This window comes from Acanthochromis polyacanthus, chromosome 8 (genome assembly GCF_021347895.1).
Source record: "Acanthochromis polyacanthus isolate Apoly-LR-REF ecotype Palm Island chromosome 8, KAUST_Apoly_ChrSc, whole genome shotgun sequence".
In the NCBI taxonomy this organism is placed as follows: domain Eukaryota; kingdom Metazoa; phylum Chordata; class Actinopteri; family Pomacentridae; genus Acanthochromis; species Acanthochromis polyacanthus.
Window position 1 is genome coordinate 33740702 of NC_067120.1, and position 22266 is coordinate 33762967.

At 40.3% G+C, this 22266-nt stretch overlaps 2 protein-coding genes and 1 long non-coding RNA gene across 5 annotated transcripts in view; all 3 read right to left on the bottom strand.

Annotated features, from left to right (window-relative positions):
* Positions 1-19232, bottom strand: part of LOC127534963 (hepatoma-derived growth factor-related protein 2-like) — a 49317-nt gene extending 30085 nt beyond the window's left edge. Inside the window, exon 1 of the mRNA XM_051951464.1 lies at positions 19074-19232. The gene's annotated coding sequence lies outside the window, so the exon portion shown is untranslated. The remainder of the gene's footprint in view (positions 1-19073) is intronic.
* On the bottom strand, positions 7821-9996 carry LOC127534965 (uncharacterized). The gene is made up of 3 exons (XR_007943604.1): positions 9874-9996; positions 8114-8732; positions 7821-7965 (listed from the first exon to the last, which is right to left on the bottom strand). It is a non-coding gene; the product is annotated as an uncharacterized LOC127534965 (long non-coding RNA).
* Positions 12984-18823, bottom strand: LOC127534962 (uncharacterized). 3 transcript variants are annotated; one of them, XM_051951462.1, is made up of 7 exons: positions 18750-18823; positions 17319-17742; positions 16355-16508; positions 16141-16234; positions 15789-15892; positions 13353-13691; positions 12984-13061 (listed from the first exon to the last, which is right to left on the bottom strand). In XM_051951462.1, exons 2-6 carry the CDS (start codon positions 17549-17551, stop codon positions 13371-13373), a joined length of 906 nt encoding a protein of 301 aa, XP_051807422.1. In that variant the 5' UTR covers positions 17552-17742; positions 18750-18823; the 3' UTR covers positions 12984-13061; positions 13353-13370. The 3 variants fall into 3 exon arrangements, with proteins under 3 accessions (XP_051807422.1, XP_051807421.1, XP_051807423.1); XM_051951461.1 differs by lacking the exon at positions 18750-18823 and having other exon boundaries at positions 17319-18119; XM_051951463.1 differs by lacking the exon at positions 18750-18823 and having other exon boundaries at positions 16361-16508; positions 17319-18117.
* Positions 19233-22266: the final 3034 nt, after the last annotated feature.

Here is a 22266-nt window from a genome sequence, read left to right on the forward strand (position 1 = left end):
AACTGTCTGTACTTACATTTAACTTGGATGCTATTTTAATTCATGTTTACAGTATTCTTAATAGTTTATATGCTTATATTTTTCTAATCTCTTCCCTCTGTTGTAGCCAAACGGTTTTAATAACCCCAACCCTACATTTAGCTTTTCTGCATTGTTTTTGAGTCAAATAATTTATTTAATTATATTTTATTCTGCTATAGTTTGTATTTTGTCTATTGCATGCTTTATTTTGTGTCCATAATAGTCATATCTTGACTAAGCTACACCACTGTTCAAAAGTTTTGTCACTTTGAAATGTCCTTATTTGTGAAAGAAAATAATTTTTATACAATGAAGATAACAATAAATGAATCAGAAATACAATCTAGATGTTGTTAATGTGGTAAATGGCTGTTCTAGTTGGAAACAACTGATTTCTAATGGAATATCTCCATAGGGGTACAGAGGAACATTTCCAGCAACCATCACTCCTGTGTTCTAATGCTACATTGTGTTAGCTAATGGTGATGAAAGGCTCATTGATGATTAGAAAACCCTTGTGCAGTTATGTTAGGACATGAATAAAAGTGTGAGTTTTCAAGGAAAGCATGAAATTGTCTGGGTGACCCCAAGTTTTTGAATGGTCGGTCGTGTATATATAAATAAACTTGCTTGTTTGATTGGGACTTTTCCGATGTACGCATGTAGTACTTGCATTTGAATTAACTTGGCATTGTTTGCATTATTCTATACGTAAGGTTTGGTGGCTTTGGCCTAAGCAGTAAGCCACAAAATATGCTGCTAAAATCAAACTGTGTGTGAACTGACCTGAAATCTTTCTGCCAGGATATCAACCAGGAGCTGCTCAGGAAAGAGACTGCTGAGTGCAGTCACATCATCTCCCTGAAGTCAAATCGCATCACATTAACTGGCCTGTTACATTAAAAAAGTTAAACAGTATGAACAACTATTTACAAATCTAGTACCCAGACATAATAAAGAGATACTCCTTGCAAAGATAAAAATGCATTCTGTGGGTTTACACAGTTACTTTATACAGAAAAATTTTACAAAAAAATCTTCCAATTCCCAAATTTGGACTATAATGGCAACATAATACACCCACTACAAAGAGAGTATAAGTGAATGTACCAGGCAAAGGGCGACGTGTGGATTTTCAGTGTCCAGACGATTCTTTTTACTGCAGCTCTCCTCAGTGTGTTTAGCAAAACCTTCCACAGTATCAACAGAAGCTGAATTTGGATCTGAGACTTCAGGAGCTGCTGCTGGTTCTGGTTCAGTGGTTTCTTCAGCAGCTCAGGATAGATTTATATCGTGGTCATCTGCATCAGTGTCTTGCCTTATTATAGAAGATTTATAAGGTCTAATTACAGAGCTGCTTAGTGCAATCACAGACCTTTACTGCTAACCACAGTGTTGGTGATTAACCTCCTTGTTAAACTGCGTATCCACTTACCCATCTGTCCATCACAGCCACTTCTCTAACCTCTACATTTCTGCGACTTCCCAAACAGATACTCAGAGACAAAAACCCAAAGGAGCATTTAGAAAGAGGTCAGTTACGGACACAGTATATCATGCTTACCAGCCTTCTCAGCCTTCTTCTGAGCGTGCTCTGCAGCAGCCCGGTCATACAGCTGTCTTGCTCTCAGGCTAACAGGTGATGTGCCTTTCAGAAGCACATCTGTAACCACTGCATCAACACTGAGGCACGCCGCTCCATAGTGATGCGCTAGAGCAGCTGCTGTGCCACTCTTATCTGAAAAAAATTAAAAATACGACACAGTTTTACAAAGTAGGGAGAAGACGTGCAGCAAAGGGCCATGAGCTGAAATCAAACCCTAGAACTGGCCCTGTTCATCGGATGCCGGCTCAACCAGCTGAGCTATCTGGGCACCCAACAACTTCTTTTTTTGATTTTTTTGAAATCGTCGTTGCAGGTGCAGCGATACACATCTACATGCTGTGACGATGGGTTAGGGTTAGGGTTAGGATCAAAAGAATTAGCCCTGGTCCCCCTGAAAGGGGGGCCGGGGAATGCACGGGCCATCCTTCTATTGTCACTTCCCCATCCATCAAACCTCGAATGCCCCAATTGGGGTTGGGGTTTGTAATAAGGCCGTGGGTGAGGATAACCTCCTCTACCCCGGCGTACAGTGATCCACTCTCCCTCCATGTTGAGGTGGGAGTGGGAATTTCTCCATAGATTTTTAAAGAAAAATCAAAAGAAATGAAATAAACAATTTGTCTTTAAAAAGACAGTAAAACTGTTTAAAAGTAAAACAAAATGTGGCCAATATATAAATAAACTTATGTCCAGTCGCGACGTTTCGACCTGAATGGGTCTTTATCAAGCTGTTGGGCAATGTAAATATGGCTTGCTAGATAGGTCTGTTCGGCTTGAGAGCAAAATCACAAATGAGCTCTGCTCTGTGCTCCTCTTAATATAGGCTGCTAGGCCACGCCTCCTGGAAAATAAAAAGGCGATTGAAAATAAAAAGGCGAATGAATCGGTAAATGAAATAAACCATCCAGTATGGGTTTTAATGGTAAATGATGTATTTTAAAGGTAAGTAATAGGGTTTCTATATGTTTTTAATAGTTTTAAATGTTTGTAATATGAATTAAATATTTTTAAGGTAAGTATTTATTAAGGTAAGTATCTTTTTGATTTTTGAGTATAAAATAATTGTTTTTAAGGTAAGTATTTTAAAGGTAAGAATCAATATGATTTTTATAAATGTTTTTAAGGTAAGTATTTTAAAGGTACGTACCTATATGATTTTTATAATTGTTTTTAAGGTGAGTGTTTTAAAGGTAAGTATCTATATGATTTTTGTAAATGTTTTAAAGGTAAGTATTTTTAAAGGTAAGTATTAATATGATTTTTATGAGTGTTTTTAAGGTAAGTATTTTTTAAAGTTTTGTGTTTATAATATAATTATGCTAATGAATTTTACACTTAGGGTCAGGGTCCAAGATTGGGGTTGGGGTTAGGGTTCTGGACTTAGGGTTAGGATAAGGGATGGGGTTAGGGTTAGTGATGGGGGAAGGGTGAGGTTAAGGTTAGGGCTTAGGATGGGGGTGAGGTTAGGATTAGGGAAAAGGTATGGGTTGGGTTAGGGTTTGGGTTTGGGTTTGGAATTACCAGTCAAGGCACTGGCCTATTGATCCAAAGTGTAGAGTGGAAGATGCTCATATTTTGGCCAAAAGGCCATAATGGAGGCTCTTTATACTCATGGTGGTAGAAAACTGCAAAAGAGGGAAAATATGAACAAGGGAAGAAGGAAGAGAGAAAAAAAAACTCAAAGGAGACCAGATTTTCATTGCCATCTTAAAAGAAGCATAGCTCAGTCGGAAGGGCCATGGCTCCAGTCCAAGCGACCAGGGTTTGAAACTCAGCCTGTCAGCCAATCAAGCCTTTTTTGGAAAAAGTTTAAAAAAGGGGGGACATAAAAATACACACAGAAGAACCTATTTTTTAACATGATATTCCTAACATATAGCCAATGAGGTCCCCAGGACCTTTTACAAATGAACTGACTACGACCCACGTACCCCAGTTTCGAACCTCAAATCTTTTGTTTCCCAGTCCGAAGTATACTCCGCTGAGCTATACCAGCTCCTAGGGTTTGTAGTCCTATATTATGTTGATACACTAAGACTAGGGTAAATGACCCTAGGGTTCGAAAAGAGTTAGATTTAAGACTATGATAAGAAAAAAGGTTAAGTCTATTTTCCCGCTAAAACAGCCGAGAAAAAGAATTAATGAAGTTCTATTAAAAGATACAATTAATTAGATATGCCCAAAATAAAACAAGAATTAGTAAAATTAAGATTAGGGCTAGGGTTACTGGAGTTAAAGTTAGGATAAAAATAAGGGTCAGGCTATATATTATCTCGACTGAGATGGCAGACCGAGCAAACAACAAAAAAAAACAAAAAAAAAACGGGGGTGGGGGGTGGGGGAACATGATAAAGGGCAAGGGGCATCCGGCCGGGCGGCCAAATCCGATCATTCTAAAGGTCGTTAAGGCCTCCCAGCGTGGTAGTCCCCAGTTTATAAATCCAGAGTCTCTCCGCTCTCTTCCTCTGTGCAGAGGACCAATAATCATTATGTTCAAGTCCTGAGACAATAAGATGTGTAGATGAGTGGAGTTGAAAATGTGTCACCAAGGGGGTGCGGAGACGTCCCTCCCTGATGTTGTAGAGATGTTGTGACAACCGAATCTGAATCGAGTGTTTTGTTTCCCCTATGTAATGTTTTTGGCACAAAGTACATGTGATAATATAAATGACATTGGAGGTTGTAAAAGGTAAAAAACCAAAAGTTAGAGCTTCCTTGCAAGTATATGGATTAAAAATGAATTTTCTATGTCTAAAGTGTCGTTGATATTGTACTGGGGAAACAGGCCTGTGATCTGAAAATTTGGAACTAACCAAGACATCCTTCAGACTCTTGTTTTTCCTGTAAGCTGATATGATTCTATAGTTGAGGAAAGCGGGATGTTGAGAATGAAGTGGAGCAAAATTACGTTTAATTTGTCGATGTAAGCCACTAGTCTGATGTGAATAGGTAGCAATAAAGGGTATCAATTGTTGAGGCCCAGACTGCGATCCTCGTAAAGTATCTGTGTGTGTAGATATGTAGGGGAGGCTGCGGGCCCGGACCGGATCAGAAGAATCAAGAGTCAATGAGCGAGTGGGAGAGAGTTGGGCCAAAACGGTCCCCTTAATGTACCGAAGCGAACGTTTAGAATAACCCCTAGACTTTAAGCTATGAAATAAAGTTGAGGTGGCTTCATGAAAATCCTCGATGTTAGAACAGATACGGAAAAACCGAATCAATTGTGATTTCACAATTCCCTGGAAAGTATGTTTGGGATGATAACTCTTCTTGTGCAGTAGCACATGAATGTCTGTAGGTTTAAAATAGACTTTTGTCTGTAAACCCTTGGTGGCATTATTAATGAATTTAAACGACACGGTTACATCCAAAAAATTGATCTGTTGTGGATCAATAATGTATTTTACCTTGATTGAGGAATGGTGATTATTGAGGATATCTATGAACGCCGAGAATTCTGAAATTTCGTAAGGCCAAATGTCAAATATGTCATCAAGAAACCTGAGATAAATAGATGGTTTCAAGGGGCATTTGGCTAAAGCCTCTCGCTCCCACTCACTCATATACAGATTTGCGTATGACGGTGCAAACTGTTGGCCCATGGCTGTCCCGTGAACCTGAAGATAAAATTGGTTATTGAACAAAAAATCATTATTATTCAAACAAAGTTCAATGAGCTGTAAGAGATGTTGATCCGGTCTTGTAGGATCCATATTCCTCCGAAAAATAGACCGTAAAGTTTGTAAACCAAGAGGGGTGCTGATATTAGTATAGAGGCTATATCTATTGTGAATAAATAAGCGTGACTGGGGACAGCCATGGGCCCGATAATATCCAGAAAATGGTAAGTATCTTTTAAATAACTAGGATGTTGAGTGGAGAGGGGTCCCAAAAAATAGTCAATGTACTGAGAAACATGATAAGTAGCACTGCCACAGTCAGAAACTGTGGGTCTTCCTGGAGGGACCTCATAGGGTACAGTCCAGGACTGCGGATCCTTATGTATTTTAGGTAATAGACAGAAGTACCGGGGTCGAGGATTAACTGGCCCTGATAAAAAATCTCGCTGTTTGGCTGAAATATACTTGTCCATAACGTCTGGACAATTGACCGGAGTTTGATCTGAGTTTGCGTCTGGATGGAGTGATCTAGCCGTTGATAATATCTATCATTGCTCAACTGTCGTTGAGCTTCTAAAAGATATTGTTGTCGATCAAAAATAACAATTTTGGAACCTTTGTCGGCTGGTTTTATTACAATGTTTGGATTCTTTACCAACTGGGTCGATGCTTGTCTTTCATTTTGTGATAAATTATCCACTGTATTGGATCGGAACTTAAAATGTCGCAGAGATCGTCTATTTTTCATCAGAGTGGCCTGAGTCAACTGATTTAAACCAAAAGGATCTGGTTCCCAATGAGATTGATGTGTAAATAATTTAGATTGTCGCCTGTATGGATTAGAATAAAAGTGGTCAATAAGAGCCATGCGTCGGTGTAAGCCATGCAGATCTCTATGGAGTTCCTCTTTATCCAATCTAGAAGGTTTAGGAATGAATGTGAGACCCCTCTACAAAAGCTGCTGTTGATAAATGGTGGGAGAAAAAAGAGTAGCCAGATTGAGAATACTAGAACTAGAATTCCAGCCCAGGTCCGCAATCCCCCCCAAACGTTGTGTGTATCTGTTCGATGACTGAATGGTCATAGTTTTTAGTGTAAATTTAATTGCTGACACCAGTGGTCCAAGATTTTCTGAGCCGTTACAGGCGTCCAATGTATATTATCAGATCTTGTTTCAAACAATTGTGAAGGTATTGCCGTAAGGGTTGGAAAATGGGCGGCTATGGTCTCATTGATAAGTTTAAGATTGGCTTGTTGTATCGCAGTCAGATGGACAGAATAGTTGATGGTCGCAAAATAAATATCCGCGTTCGGAAAAGTGTGCCCTGCCTGCCTGAGTAATGATTTAAGTTGTTTAATTGTTGTTTGTCTAGGATCCTGATCCTTATTGTTAATGCCTACTGAGAAAATAACTATCTTGGTGGTTGGATAGATTAAACTCTTCTTGCACAGCTCCAAAAAGTGGTAAACTGTGGCCCCCGGATAACTGTCCATTTGCAAATTAGGATAACGATATGATGATATTCTGCCTATATTAGAATCACCGAGGACCAAAATTGGTTTCCTAGGTCTAAAGTGCCAATCCTGCAATTTACGATTTGTTCGTGGGCAACATGTTGGTCTGAACAGTTGTTGTATTTGAGTTGTCGGGGCTACTCCCACAGCAGCATTAACGGAGGCTGAGTTAGTTGTAGTTGATGGATTATCCATCAATAAATTTAGGGAATTATGAATCCTAGATTGATCATTATTTGCAGAGGAAGGCCCAACAAGAGTAGGACTGATTGGGTCTTGTTGTGTTAGAACATTCTTATTCAGAGAAGGAGAATGAACCGATGAAGGTTCTGAACGTGTAGGAGAAAGAATTGAAGTTGATTCTGGCAGATCTGAAGAAGAAGAAGAGGAGGCTCCTAGTTGTCCCAAAAAAGAAGAAGTCCCCAATTGTGGTTTAACCAAAAAGGCCCTAATATCTGACCCCACCTGCTCCGGAGGCCCCTCCCCATTCCCCTGATGTAAAGGGCATTCCTGTTGAATGTGCGATTGGCCCTGGCTCAAGGCTAAAAATGATGATTGTTCTGGTAGTGATGGAGAAAGAAAAGAAGTAGACTCAGGCAAATAAGAAGAGGAAGAACCCTTCTGTAATATTAAAGAGCAAGGTACATGACTATGTGGCTGTGAAACAGTGCCGGCGTCCAATGACACGCGGTCAGGAGGACTAGCCCCAACCACCTGGTTAGGGGAGGGCTCAGATTGGGTTTGAAAGTGGTTATTACTAACCATATTTGACCCTCTCATCACGGATGCCAACTCCCTCTTTTGTAGAGTTGGTTCTAGGGTTTGTGAGGCCGGTTCTCCGACCGGGCAATCATGGACGCCAGCAGTAACAGCCTGTAAGGGAGAAGATGAAATGGTGTCAGAAAGCAATACTTGCCATACCTACATATCTTGAGTTTAGATCAAGTTCATGCTATATTTCACAGTTACTGACAATTACGGCTTGTGTGCAAGTTTTACTCCACCTCCAGACGTAAGATCTTCTTCACATGCAGTGGCTTCTTGGGTCTGAACTGCAAACTCAAAGGAAAAGAGGAGTTGGGTGCGATGATGCCGTGATCCTGGGGCACAGTGAACTCGTCTCCTAACTCCTCCACACCCTGCAGCCTCCAGGATACTGGCAGAGCTGTCTTATTATGCATCGTCACACTACGCCTGTCAGTCCTGGGGAGGAAGATGAAAGAAGGTGGGTTGAGCAGAGTAAAGGACAGATAGTTTGCACAAGCATTAGGAAATAATCTCTGTTTTTGCTGTTGCTGATGCAGAACATCTTCATTTAATCGTGCCTGTCTGGATTTTATATTTTCGATACCTGTACAGCAAAATCCGATCAAAATGCAAGTGCTTTTTTTCCAGCTCCAGCTCTGGTCGGACGCCCCAGCAGGAGAGCTCGATGACCACAAGCTCCGGATTGTCCTTGATATGACAAACTACGCTGTCCTTTATTTGTCCCACTTTTGTTGGGTAGGCCCACACTGTGAACTCCTAGAGGGGTGGAGGAACATTCACAAGTACTGATATCAGCACAAGCAGCTGTATTAGCTCATCAGACAGCATTGTGTGTGATGCTGTACCTGTTTCTGATCAGGCTTCAGGGTCACGTTCGAGGGGTCCAGCAGAAATGTGGCGGCCTGAGTGTCATGCTGGAAACAGAACTGGACTTCAGCCTCCAGACCCGTGTTGTTATGAATCACCAGCTTCTCCATGTTCTCTGGGTACCTATTGTCTTTGTATCTGCACAGACACAAATAAATCTGTATATAGAAAGACTGATAAAGCTACATTAAACCATTCACAGCCATCATACTCACCTGTCTCTGGTCTTGCTACAGAGTAAAGGTCCAAATTTGAAGTATCCAGGTTTGATTACATACGTCTTCTGAAGCCCTTCTTTCACGTGTGACACTTTCTTACAGAGGGCAAAAAGTGTCCTGTGGAAAAAACATACTGTATCTGTGAGTGCAGGAATGGAACACACCAACATCTTCAATGAACTGCTTGTGTCATGCACGTTTCCTCACTGAATGTTTTCTTTGTGGATTATAAGGAGGCACTGATGTTTGTACGAGATTTGATTTGCTGCATGGAGACGTGTGTTTTTTTATCCATGTACACTATCTGTGTTCAAAAGTTTGGGGTCATTTAGAAATGTTCTTGTTTGTGAAAATAAAAGCAGTTTTTTCAATGAAGAGAACATTAAATTAATCAGAAATCCAGTCTAGACATTGTTAGTGTGGTAAATGACTATTCTAGCTGGAAACGGCTGATTTTCAATGGAATACCTCCATAGGGGTACAGAGGAACATTTCCAGCAACCATCACTCCTGTGTTCTAATGCTACATTGTGTTATCTAATGGTGTTGAAAGGCTCATTGATGATTAGAAAACTCTTGTGGAGTTATGTTAGCACATGAATAAAAGTGTGAGTTTTCATTGACAACATGAAATTATCTGGGTGACCCCAAACTTTTGAACAGTAGTATCCATCATCCATGAATAACATTCCACACGAGCTCCAGTTTTCTTTGCGCTTAAGCTAAATGCTAACTAGCAAGACTTAAATTACAAACATTGCGAAGCTAAAATGTTGTAACCGAAAGTGACTCAGATGAGCATATCTGCATTTTTATCAACTTAGATCTTGTCTAATCTGTACTCTAGTGGCTCTACAGTGAGAGATCATTGTCCAGAGACTTAAGAAAATTCAATCCTAAACATTTAAAATAAAAGAGACAAAAACAGGATTTCAATGCGGCAATGGGAGCATTATGCAATTTGTGGATGTATATTTCACTGAAATTTGACATTTTAGGGTGCATTTTTTACTTTAGAACATTTTTACTCGTACTATAATTCACATTTGATTGTGCACTTTGTACTTTAGTGTGTTTTTCTTATAGTAGAATTGTAATTTTTACTTTTCTTATTGGAGATATCTGCTTATTTATGTGTACTTGTCATGGTGGTCACATTATTCTTTCTGCTTCCTACTGTAACAACTGAATTTCCTCCTGGGGATCAATAAATTACTTCTATTCTATTCTATTCCTTCATCAAACAGTACAGACTGACGTGTAGTCCTTGCAGATGGAAGGATAGGTGCAAACTCCTCTGCAGGTGAGCTGGTAGCGCCTCTGGGTCCCCAGCAGCTCAAAGCTGAAGGTCTGTTCGAACTTCCCCGGTGACTCTGAGTAGAACCAGATCTTCAGTACCACCTCATCGCCGGCAGGTACAATCCAGCGAAATGATGTCAGGCTACAAGCAAATACATGCACAGACACAGTGAGTAAAACAGCCACAGCAAAGCAAGGCAAACAATCAGCGTGTGTTTCCCCTTGCCTCTGAATGCGCTTCAGCTCTAAGTCTCCCTGGTGCTGGTCCAGGTCAGAGGTGGAGGTGGCACATGAAGGAGAACGAGGCCAGTCCGAGCCCTTTGCTTTTGTCTTGGCAGAAGTTTGTCTCTTGCTTCGCTCACTCTCTCTCCCCTTTTTGTCTTTGTCCTTTGGAAGTGGACTCTCCTTTATGGTGCCCTTGGTGCGACTTTTAGAGGTTGCTGTTGCATCATACTTTGTGCACAAACACACAGCATTCTTTCATGTCTTTCATGTTCAATTTCTTTAAAATCAGTTTATTTGCACTTTTGATTCAATTGTTATAATTTGGTATCATAAAACTCTATGTCCGTAATGGAGATGAGTGTTAGCTTGTACAGTTGGAGACAAAAGTGTCCATCCCCGTGTAAAGGCCATATATATCATGGGAGTATTGGGTTTTCAATGACTCCTATAACTCCTAATTTTCTATGAAGAAATCTTTGAAATACGTGAGTCTTTGTCACAATAAAATAATAAGGCATTTTGGTTCTTTCATAGATTTATTATGATCTCCTGGAAATATGATGACATCTGCTGGGTCAAAAATATACATACAGCAATTCTAATATTTGGTTAAATGTCCTTTGGCTATTTTCACCCTAAATTACGCTTTTGGACAATTCAAGCTCCACAAGCTTCTGGTTATATCTTTGACCACAACTCTTGACAGAATCAGTTCAGTGTAACTAAATTTATTGGCTTTCTGACACAGATTTCTTTCTCCAGCGCATTTCACAGGTTATCGATGGGGTTTGAACTTGGGGAGGCCAGTCTAGAGCCTTCATCGTAGCCTGACTTAGCTTTTGATGTGTGTTTTGGGTCACTGTTGCGTCGGAACACCCAAATGTGTCCAAGACCCAATCTTCTGGGTGATGATTTTAGGGTTTCCTAAAGAACGGAAAGGTAATACTCCTTTATTATTCCATTTAAATGGTGTAAAGCACCAGTTTATTGGGAGCAAAACAGCTCCAGAGCATAATGCTGCCACCACCATGCTTGCCGGTAGGTTTGGTGTTCACCTTTCAGAATTTTCCTCCAAAAAGTCTTTTTTTGTTCATATGATCAAAAACAAACTTCACTCGAGCCTTGAGGTGCCGCTTCAAGAGGAAGGGCTTTCCTTTTGCATGGCAGCAGTCTTTCCATGATTCCACTATAGGAAGCTAAAAGTTGTAGAGGTTTTTGGAGACTCAAAATTGCCATCTTTACAAGTGTATGTAAACTTTTGTTCACAGCTGCACTCTTTGTAGTACTATTTGCTCTTCAAATTAGGATCGATCTCTGTGTTATAATGTGGGATATTATCATTACCTTCACGACTGATGCTTGCACATCCTCTAACGCTTTCTTCTCCTCATCCTGTTCATCCGGCCCTGAAGGAACCAGGAAAGTAAAGCAGGTCTGTTGAACAGAAGCTGGTTCTCTGTGTTTGGGGAAAGTAACAACAGAGAAGGTGGTGGGAGGAGGGATTGGTGGGCCGCTGGGTCCCAACCCCAGATCATCCAACACCTAAGGAGGCCAAAGAAAAGAAAGGAGATAGATTAGTGGAAAAGCAACACTTTGGAAAATTTGAGGAGAAATTATAGTAACTACAGTACAAGAATAGGAAAATCTGGCAAATGTGAGCCATACCTTGTCCGGTGGAGGCAAAGTGCTTCCTTTTAGCAGCTCTGCGACACTCACACAGACTTTTTCTGTGGCATTCAGCACAATGTGAGGGACGGCGTCCGGCGGAGGCAGATTCTCTCCTGCTGTGTCGACTGCTGCTGCTATCTGACACGGCAGTGGAGATGGAGGGACTTTGATTTTCCTGTTCTTTTTTCCAGCAGGGGACTGTGAACATGGGGGGATAATGGATGAGAATGATGGGTCCAAGCTGTAGTCATACTTTGTTATTCTTTGTCTGGGTAGTCAAATACAAAGTTTGACAGGAAATACAGCAAAATAACTACTGAGCATTTCACGTGTTTACATTTAACTCTTCAAATATGCTCCAGTTTGCTCGACCTGAACACATATCTTACACTAAAACCAATAATGAGAATAACCAGAATTAAAGCACTTAACGCATTTTTGGCTGTTTGAGGCAAATAAGTAAAGTTATGCTGCTGTAGGAAACAAGCATTTTGTTGGGTATCGAAAAAGTTCAGCGGAGGGTGAAAAAGCACAGCAGAACTTCCCAATTTTCTAAGCAGTCTTAAACAAATTACTGAGAAAATACAACTAACAGCTGTCAAACTCACCGGTTTCTCTATCAGGGCATCATCTAAGCCGGCTGTGGCTTCTTCAGCTGGCATCGGGACCAGCAACAAGCACCGGGTCCGATCCCAGTGATGCAGGATGTGCTCCACCAATAAATAGCCCCAAAATTGATTCATAAAGCATTTTTTCTGGGATTGTCTGAGGCAGATGTCTGCCCTCTCCCTGCCTGGTTCTGTTCTGCTTCCTGTTAAAGGGGAGTTTTTTTCTTCCCACTGTCACCTTATTTGTTCTCTCTATATTATTTGAGGTTCGTGAGGCAGATGCATAGGAGAGGGATGAGCTCAAAAGGTCTGTTAACATTAAAACATTAGTTTCAAACGGAGAAACGGCACACTGTCCACAATAGATACATTTATTTTTTGGACCATCCAATCATTGTATTTATCGTAAGATTGTAAAGCATAATTCAAATACCAGTAACAAAGTAAATGGTACAATTACTTTTCCAGTGACACAAAACATGCTGTTTTATTGATTGTTTTTTATATTTGCTGTCATTATTGTAATAATATCCTGCATCAGAAGATTAAAAGTACATGAAACTCACAGGTTGAGGACTTTCTGTGTGTAACTTCTTCGCTTTTTCTGTCTTCTCATGCAACTGATCAGCATCTTTGATTTGATCTGCTGCATTAAGAAAGAGGAATAGTCTCTGATCACGCCTACTTATTTTCTAAGTAATAATCAAAAAGACAATCAAGTCTGAGTGGATTGTGTTAGTATTTCTGATTAAGTGTTGTAAAATAGCTGTAATTAATAAGGTGATGTAATTAGTAGTTATTGTTGGGTTTGGAGACCCTCGATGAAAAAAAATGTGTGTACATCAATAAAATTATAAGGCTAAAAAGTGAAGTTATAAGCTTACTCTTTCATACATACTGCTAATATAGGTTATGAAGGTTCCTTTAAAATTCTTACATTTGCTGGCACCTTCATTTAAATTCCAATGCTCTTTTGTGTCCACTGATGAGTCTTCAGACATTCGAAGATCATCTGGTGAAACTGTTGACCGGAAGAAAAAAAAAAGGAAGCAAAAAAACTCAAAATCAGTAACTGGCACATAATGTATGAGTGAAATCTGGTTTTGAGTATTTGGTCCACAGAGGAGTCGCTGAGTGCCACATGAGTACAGACCTCCTTTTGACCACACAGGCTTCTCTTCTCCGGTACTTCTTTAGTATCTTTCTCCATCACCTTTTTGCTTTTCTTCAGTTCCTTGTCTTCCATTGGCCTCTTTATCTCTGCAGCATCTGCATTCTGAGATCCAGTCACCAGTATACTTTGTCAGGTATAAAAGTTGTGTACCATCATTAGATCACATACAGAACGCAGATGTTTTTGAATCCAGCTCTAGACGGATAGATAGTGAGCCGGAAGACACCGGTAACACAAAGCCTCTAGTTTACAGTCCTCATTGTTAGTTTTTCATGAAGTGTCTGCAGGTTCTCTATCACCATGTGTTGCTTATAACGGTTTAAGATCACCTACAATATGACATTCTCTGTTCAGATGACACACTATAGACAGCTGTATTGTTTTCTGAATGCTTTGGATCCTCTAACACACCAGAAAGAATAAAAATGTTTTGTTGTTTATTTTGTTTCCCGCAGAATCTGTAGGATCCATCCATCCATCCATTTTACTATACACCGCTTTATCCTCACTAGGGTCGTGGGGGGTGCTGGAGCCTATCCCAGCTGACTCGTGTGAAGGCAGGGGACACCCTGGACAGGTCACCAGTCTGTTGCAGGGCTACATATACAGACAAACAATCACACTCACATTCATACCTACGGGCAATTTAGAGTAACCAATTAACCTCAGCATATTTTTGGACTGTGGGAGGAAGCCGGAGTACCCGCAGAAAACCCACGCATGCACAGGGAGAACATGCAAACTCCATGCAGAAAGATCCCAGACCCACCCCGGGATTCGAACCGGGGATCTTCTTGCTGCAAGGCAAAAGTGCTAACCACTACCCCACTGTACAGCCCAATCCGTAGGATATTTTATTGAAAAAATGACGAGATCGTCGTCCCATCACTGCCATCTCTGCTCGTTTCCTGCACTCGACTCCGTCAGTTTTAATGCCTGACCGTTAAATAAAGCCATCAATCAAAACCCTGCCAAAATGAATAAAGAACAAACGTCCCTGGAGATTTTTTAATAAAAAAATTCAAATACTATTTGTTATGTGCACGATGACCGGCCGGTTGAAAATTGTCTTGCTTGAAACAGGTACGTGCTGCAAAACAGGTTGGAGACCGCTGCTCTAACACAACGACTGGCTCTGCCAAACTTGTTACTCCGTCAAGGAGCGTGGCGGAGTCATGTGACAATTGGCATTCATTTGTCCGCCTGTTTGTTTATCTGTCTGTCTGTCAGCAACATTACTCAAAAACGGAAAAACAGATTTGGATGAAATTTTCAGGGAAGGTCAGAAATGACTCAAGGACCACGTGATTAGATTTTGGCAGTGATGCAGTTTAAAGTCTGGATCTGCGGATTTGGTCAACATTTCTGTATCATTGCAAGATAGCAGCATGGCGTCACAGTAACTATGGCAACAAGTGAACACTACGTCAGCTGCCTGTTGATGATCACAAGACTGCGATCCTACTACACATCCACCGCTGTGCACTTATCCGTTGGAAATGATACAACGACTGAGCATTCTTGGCAGAGTACTGCACTCTCTCTTTATATTGTACTTTGGCTGATTTCAGGCAGCAGTATAAAAGTCTGTTTTATGTACTTTGTAACATTTTTGTGTGTGTTTTACACCTATAAGTAGAGAACGTGTAAGGATATAAATTAAGAGTTTATGTTCCAGTGATTTTTTCAACTAGGTTTGAAAGTTTGGTATTATATATTCCTAAGGCCTGTTTTTTTTAAAAACACACTTATTCAGGGAGGTATTAACCTGAATATTCTAACACTTACACTATCAGTCAAAAGTTTGGGGTCACCCAGACACTTTCATGTTTTCCAATGAAACACACTTTTATTCATGTGCTAACATAGTTACACAAGGGTTTTCTAATCCTCAAGGAGCCTTTCAACACCATTAGCTAACACAATGTAGCATTAGAACACAGGAGTGATGGTTGCTGGAAATGTTCCTCTGTACCTCTATGGAGATATTCCGTTAAAAATCCGCCATGTCCAGCTAGAATAGTCATTTACCACATTAACAATGTCTAGACTGGATAATTGATTAATTTAATGTCATCGTCATTGAAAATAATTGCTTTTCTTTCAAAAATAAGGACATTTCTAAGTGGCCCCAAACTTTTAAAAGGTTGTGCATGATGCAACGAGGCTTACTGTGCTGCTGTTTTTGCCTAAACTGACCTTTTCTTTTTCCACTTTGCTTGTAGGTCGAGGATATTCTGCATTCAATGTTTCGGTTTCTTCTGTCTGCTTTTGTGAATCATCGGCCTCTTTCCCAGCATGCACTGCAGGAACAGAGATCAGATTACAGTTTGTATTATTTATCTCATTACTCACATTTTTTTTTTTTAGTGTTGACTATTTGTGTGTATTTAATTGTTGTTTTTATTTATGCTGTGAAGCACCTTGTGGCTCTCTGTCTGTGAAAGGTGCTATATAAATAAAATTTACTTACTTACTTACATTTTGCAGGAAGTTACTAAAAAATATTTAAGAATTTCTATGGTGTGATTTGTTTTACAGTTTCTTGCACCTTCATTTGAATTAGAATGCTCTTTTGCATCCACTAGCGACTCTCTGGAGTTGTTACAGAGAGACATTTTCTGTCCATTCGGGGTTCCTGATGACTGCAGCAGAAATGAAACAAATGAATTAACAAGAGCACTAATTGGATGACATGCATGGGAGTTTGCATGTATTTCAGTTTACACAGGATGCATTTAAAAGAGGGGAGCTGGGATTCATACACTGACGTGTTTTCTCTCCAGGAAGCTCTTCTTCTTCACTACTTCTTTGTGGTCCTTCTTTCCTGACCTTTTCTTCTTCTTCAAGTCTTCTTCTCTCAGCCTCTGTATCTCCTCCTGTTGCCTTTTTTCTTCCAGCTCTTTCTCCATCTGCTCCCTGAAAAACAGGCGTACTCTTCTAAGTACATGGAGTGCTTTAAAATAAATAGCTATGTATTCAGGAAACCCACAGTTGAATAAGCATTAGTGAGCAAAATCTACACTCTAGAGGGAACTTCTGCAATACTTCACTGTAAGTTCCCTGATTTAGCAATTATATGCAGCAAATTTAACATTTTATAAATTATTTATTATTTATTACTGTAACATAATGTATGCTATGTAAATATATTTTTTTCTGTGTAATTAATCATTTCATGCCTTAAAATGGCTAACATGTCAGTCTCTGTACAATGGTTTGCTTCAGAATGTGCACATTATGAACATATAAATTATCCACGCCAACACATTCACTGATCGCCTGCAGCTCGAGCACACCAGCTCACCTACAACTCTGCTCAAATAACATAAAACTACTCCAAACTACAAACTCTCCATGGACTTCACTGCTTTTTATTTATTTGTTTATTCTTTGCTCATGAAGTGTTGTCTTTTAGCTTGTCAACAAGGTCATTTTGGGGTTTTTTTCCAAGAGAGTTTGCACTAAATATTCTGTAGTTAAAATTTTAGGTACTAAAGGTTCAGATGTTTCAGATCTGCCATGCAAATGCTCACAGGGTCTAACAATCAGGCTGATTCGTGGGTAGGTTTTCTGTGGGAGGTAGCATCTGGGGTGTCAATGACATTACAATTTGAGGGACGACCTTCTTAAACAATGTACATTCTTGACAGTTTGGTCAGGTTAAAGCGAGCAATCTATCTAAAGCGGGTGTAATTTAGAGAGTTTTACACGTCTTCCAGTCAGTACCTGAGTTTCTGCTGTTTGAGTGCGTCCAGGTGTCGCTGGGTGATGCTCCTCTTCTCCTCCTCTGACAGAGCATCAAATTGTTCCTCATCCAGCTCCTGTATCCTCTGCTGCTCCCTGGCTGCTCGCTCTTTCTGCAGAGCATCTGGAAGACACACAGTTGAAATAAAACTGACAGTATTTAGAATTCTGTACACCTGATATATGAATAAATGCATGTGTATGTGCTGGTGCATAGTTTACGTTCAGCCTCTCTCTGAGCTCTTTCTCGTGCCTTCAGGGCGGCGTACGAGTCGGATAAGTTGACGGCATAGATGTGTTTGCGATTGTTGAGGGCTCTGAGAACAACTTGCAGCGCGTTCACTGCAGACTGAGTGTACACTGAGTGCAGGCCGGCAATCACTATTCCACGGTGACAGTCGTTTAACTGTTATCATTCAGCACAGACAGGATGAAAATGACAAGAAAGCAAGTAAGAAAAGATGCCTTTTAGGAACTAGACATATAACATACACAGCATGTCATATCTAACAAATAGCTGGAAGTCTGGAACTTCACTTCAATGAAGACAGTTGTTTTTCTCACTGTTTCTAAGAAGGCAGTTTTATCACAAATGATCTGGATTAAACTGTCTGTACTTATATTTAACTTGGATGCTATTTTAATTCATGTTTACAGTATTCTTAATAGTTTATATGCTTATATTTTTCTAATCTCTTCCCTCTGTTGTAGCCAAACGGTTTTAATAACCCCAACCCTACATTTAGCTTTTCTGCATTGTTTTTGAGTCAAATTATTTATTTAATTATATTTTATTCTGCTATAGTTTGTATTTTGTCTATTGCATGCTTTATTTTGTGTCCATAATAGTCATATCTTGACTAAGCTACACCACTGTTCAAAAGTTTTGTCACTTTGAAATGTCCTTATTTGTGAAAGAAAATCATTTTTATACAATGAAGATAACAATAAATGAATCAGAAATACAATCTAGATGTTGTTGATTGTGGTAAATGGCTGTTCCAGTTGGAAACAACTGATTTCTAATGGAATATCTCCATAGGGGTACAGAGGAACATTTCCAGCAACCATCACTCCTGTGTTCTAATGCTACATTGTGTTAGCTAATGGTGTTGAAAGGCTCATTGATGATTAGAAAACCCTTGTGCAGTTATGTTAGGACATGAATAAAAGTGTGAGTTTTCAAGGAAAGCATGAAATTGTCTGGGTGACCCCAAGTTTTTGAATGGTCGGTCGTGTATATATAAATAAACTTGCTTGTTTGATTGGGACTTTTCCGATGTACGCATGTAGTACTCGCATTTGAATTAACTTGGCATTGTTTGCATTATTCTATACGTAAGGTTTGGTGGCTTTGGCCTAAGCAGTAAGCCACAAAATATGCTGCTAAAATCAAACTGTGTGTGAACTGACCTGAAATCTTTCTGCCAGGATATCAACCAGGAGCTGCTCAGGAAAGAGACTGCTGAGTGCAGTCACATCATCTCTCTGAAGTCAAATCACATCACATTAACTGGCCTGTTACATTAAAAATGTTAAACAGTATGAACAACTATTTACAAATCTAGTACCCAGACGTAATAAAGAGATACTCCTTGCAAAGATAAAAATGCATTCTGTGGGTTTACACAGTTACTTTATACAGAAAAATTTTACAAAAAAATCTTCCAATTCCCAAATTTGGACTATAATGGCAACATAATACACCCGCTACAAAGAGAGTATAAGTGAATGTACCAGGCAAAGGGCGACGTGTGGGTTTTCAGTGTCCAGACGAGTCTTTTTACTGCCGCTGTCCTCAGTGTGTTTAGCAAAACCTTCCACAGTATCAACAGAAGCTGAATTTGGATCTGAGACTTCAGGAGCTGCTGCTGGTTCTGGTTCAGTGGTTTCTTCAGCAGCTCAGGATAGATTTATATCGTGGTCATCTGCATCAGTGTCTTGCCTTATTATAGAAGATTTATAAGGTCTAATTACAGAGCTGCTTAGTGCAATCACAGACCTTTACTGCTAACCACAGTGTTGGTGATTAACCTCCTTGTTAAACTGCGTATCCACTTACCCATCTGTCCATCACAGCCACTTCTCTAACCTCTACATTTCTGCGACTTCCCAAACAGATACTCAGAGACAAAAACCCAAAGGAGCATTTAGAAAGAGGTCAGTTACGGACACAGTATATCATGCTTACCAGCCTTCTCAGCCTTCTTCTGAGCGTGCTCTGCAGCAGCCCGGTCATACAGCTGTCTTGCTCTCAGGCTAACAGGTGATGTGCCTTTCAGAAGCACATCTGTAACCACTGCATCAACACTGAGGCATGCCGCTCCATAGTGATGCGCTAGAGCAGCTGCTGTGCCACTCTTATCTGAAAAAAATTAAAAATACGACACAGTTTTACAAAGTAGGGAGAAGACCTGGGGGGAGGACGTGCAGCAAAGGGCCATGAGCTGAAATCCAACCCGAGAACTGGCCCTGTTCATCGGATGCCGGCTCAACCAGCTGAGCTATCTGGGCACCCAACAACTTCTTTTTTTTATTTTTTTGAAATCGTCATTGCAGGTGCAGCGATACACCTCTACATGCTGTGACGATGGGTTAGGGTTAGGGTTAGGATCAAAAGAATTAGCCCTGGTCCCCCTGAAAGGGGGGCCGGGGAATGCACGGGCCATCCTTCTATTGTCCCTTCCCCATCCATCAAACCTCGAATGCCCCAATTGGGGTTGGGGTTTGTAATAAGGCCGTGGGTGAGGATAACCTCCTCTACCCCGGCGTACAGTGATCCACTCTCCCTCCATGTTGAGGTGGGAGTGGGAATTTCTCCATAGATTTTTAAAGAAAAATCGAAAGAAATGAAATAAACAATTTGTCTTTAAAAAGACAGTAAAACTGTTTAAAAGTAAAACAAAATGTGGCCAATATATAAATAAACTTACGCCCAGTCGCGACGTTTCGACCTGAATGGGTCTTTATCAAGCTGTTGGGCAATGTAAATATGGCTTGCTCGATAGGTCTGTTCGGCTTGAGAGCAAAATCACAAATGAGCTCTGCTCTGTGCTCCTCTTAATACACACGTGGACAAAATTGTTGGTACCCCTCAGTTAAAGAAGGAAAAACCCACAATTCTCACTGAAATCACTTGAAACTCACAAAAGTAACAATAAATAAAAATTTATTGAAAATTAAATAATCAAAATCAGCCATCACTTTTGAATTGTTGATTAACATAATTATTTAAAAAAACAAACTAATGAAATAGGGCTGGACAAAAATGATGGCACCCATAACTTAATATTTTGTTGCACAACCTTTTGAGGCAATCACTGCAATTAAACGATTTCTGTATTTGTCAATGAGCGTTCTGCAGCTGTCAACAGGTATTTTGGCCCACTCCTCATGAGCAAACAGCTCCAGTTGTCTCAGGTTTGATGGGTGTCTTCTCCAAATGGCATGTTTCAGCTCCTTCCACATATGTTCAATGGGATTCAGATCTGGGCTCATAGAAGGCCACTTTAGAATAGTCCAACGCTTTTCTCTCAGCCATTCTTGGGTGTTTTTGGCTGTGTGTTTTGGATGGTTGTCCTGTTGGAAGACCCATGACCTGCGACTGAGACCAAGCTTTCTGACACTAGGCAGCACATTTCTCTCCAGAATGCCTTGATAGTCTTCAGATTTCATCGTACCTTGCACACTTTCAAGACGCCCTGTGCCAGATGCAGCAAAGCAGCCCCAAAACATTACTGAGCCTCCTCCATGTTTCACCGTCGGGACAGTGTTCTTTTCTTCGTATGCTTGGTTTTTGAGTCTATGAACATAGAGTTGACGTGCCTTACCAAAAAGCTCCAGTTTGGTCTCATCTGTCCAAAGGACATTCTCCCAGAAGCTTTGTGGCTTGTCAACATGCATTTTTGCAAATTCCAGTCTGGCTTTTTTATGAGTTTTTTTTAGCAGTGGTGTCCTCCTTGGTCGTCTCCCATGAAGTCCACTTTGGCTCAAACAACGACGAATGGTGTGATCTGACACTGATGTACCTTGGCCTTGGAGTTCACCTTTAATTTCTTTGGAGGTTGCTCTGGGCTCTTTGGATACAATTCCAACGATCCGTCTCTTCAATTTGTCATCAATTTTCCTCTTGCGGCCACGTCCAGGGAGGTTGGCTACTGTCCCGTGGGTCTTGAACTTCTGAATAATATGAGCCACTGTTGTCACAGGAACTTCAAGCTGTTTAGAGATGGTCTTATAGCCTTTACCTTTAAGATGTTTGTCTATAATTTTTTTCGGATGTCCTGGGACAATTCTCTCCTTCGCTTTCTGTTGTCCATGTTCAGTGTGGTACACACCTTTTCACCAAACAGCAGGGTGACTACTTGTCTCCCTTTAAATAGGCAGACTGACTGATTATGAGTTTGGAAACACCTGTGATGTCAATTAAATGACACACCTGAGTTAATCATGTCACTCTGGTCAAATAGTTTTCAATCTTTTATAGAGGTACCATCATTTTTTTCCAGGTCTGTTTCATTAGTTTGTTTTTTTAAATAATTATGTTAATCAACAATTCAAAAGTAATGGCTGTTTTTGATTATTTAATTTTCAATAAATTTTTATTTATTGTTACTTTTGTGAGTTTCAAGTGATTTCAGTGAGAATTGTGGGTTTTTCCTTCTTTAACTGAGGGGTACCAACAATTTTGTCCACGTGTGTAGATAAGTAACATACGTAAATAGAAATCGTTGCAAATAAATGTGCAAGTGGGGCGGCTGTGGCTCAGGTGGTGGAGCGGGTCGTCCAATGATCGAATGGTTGGCGGTTCGATTCCCGCTCTCGCCTTGTCATGTGCTGCATGCCGAAGTTTCCTTGGGCAAGATTCTGAACCCCGAATTGCCTACCAGTGACTGTTCCACTGGTGTGTGAATGTATACTGACTGATGTT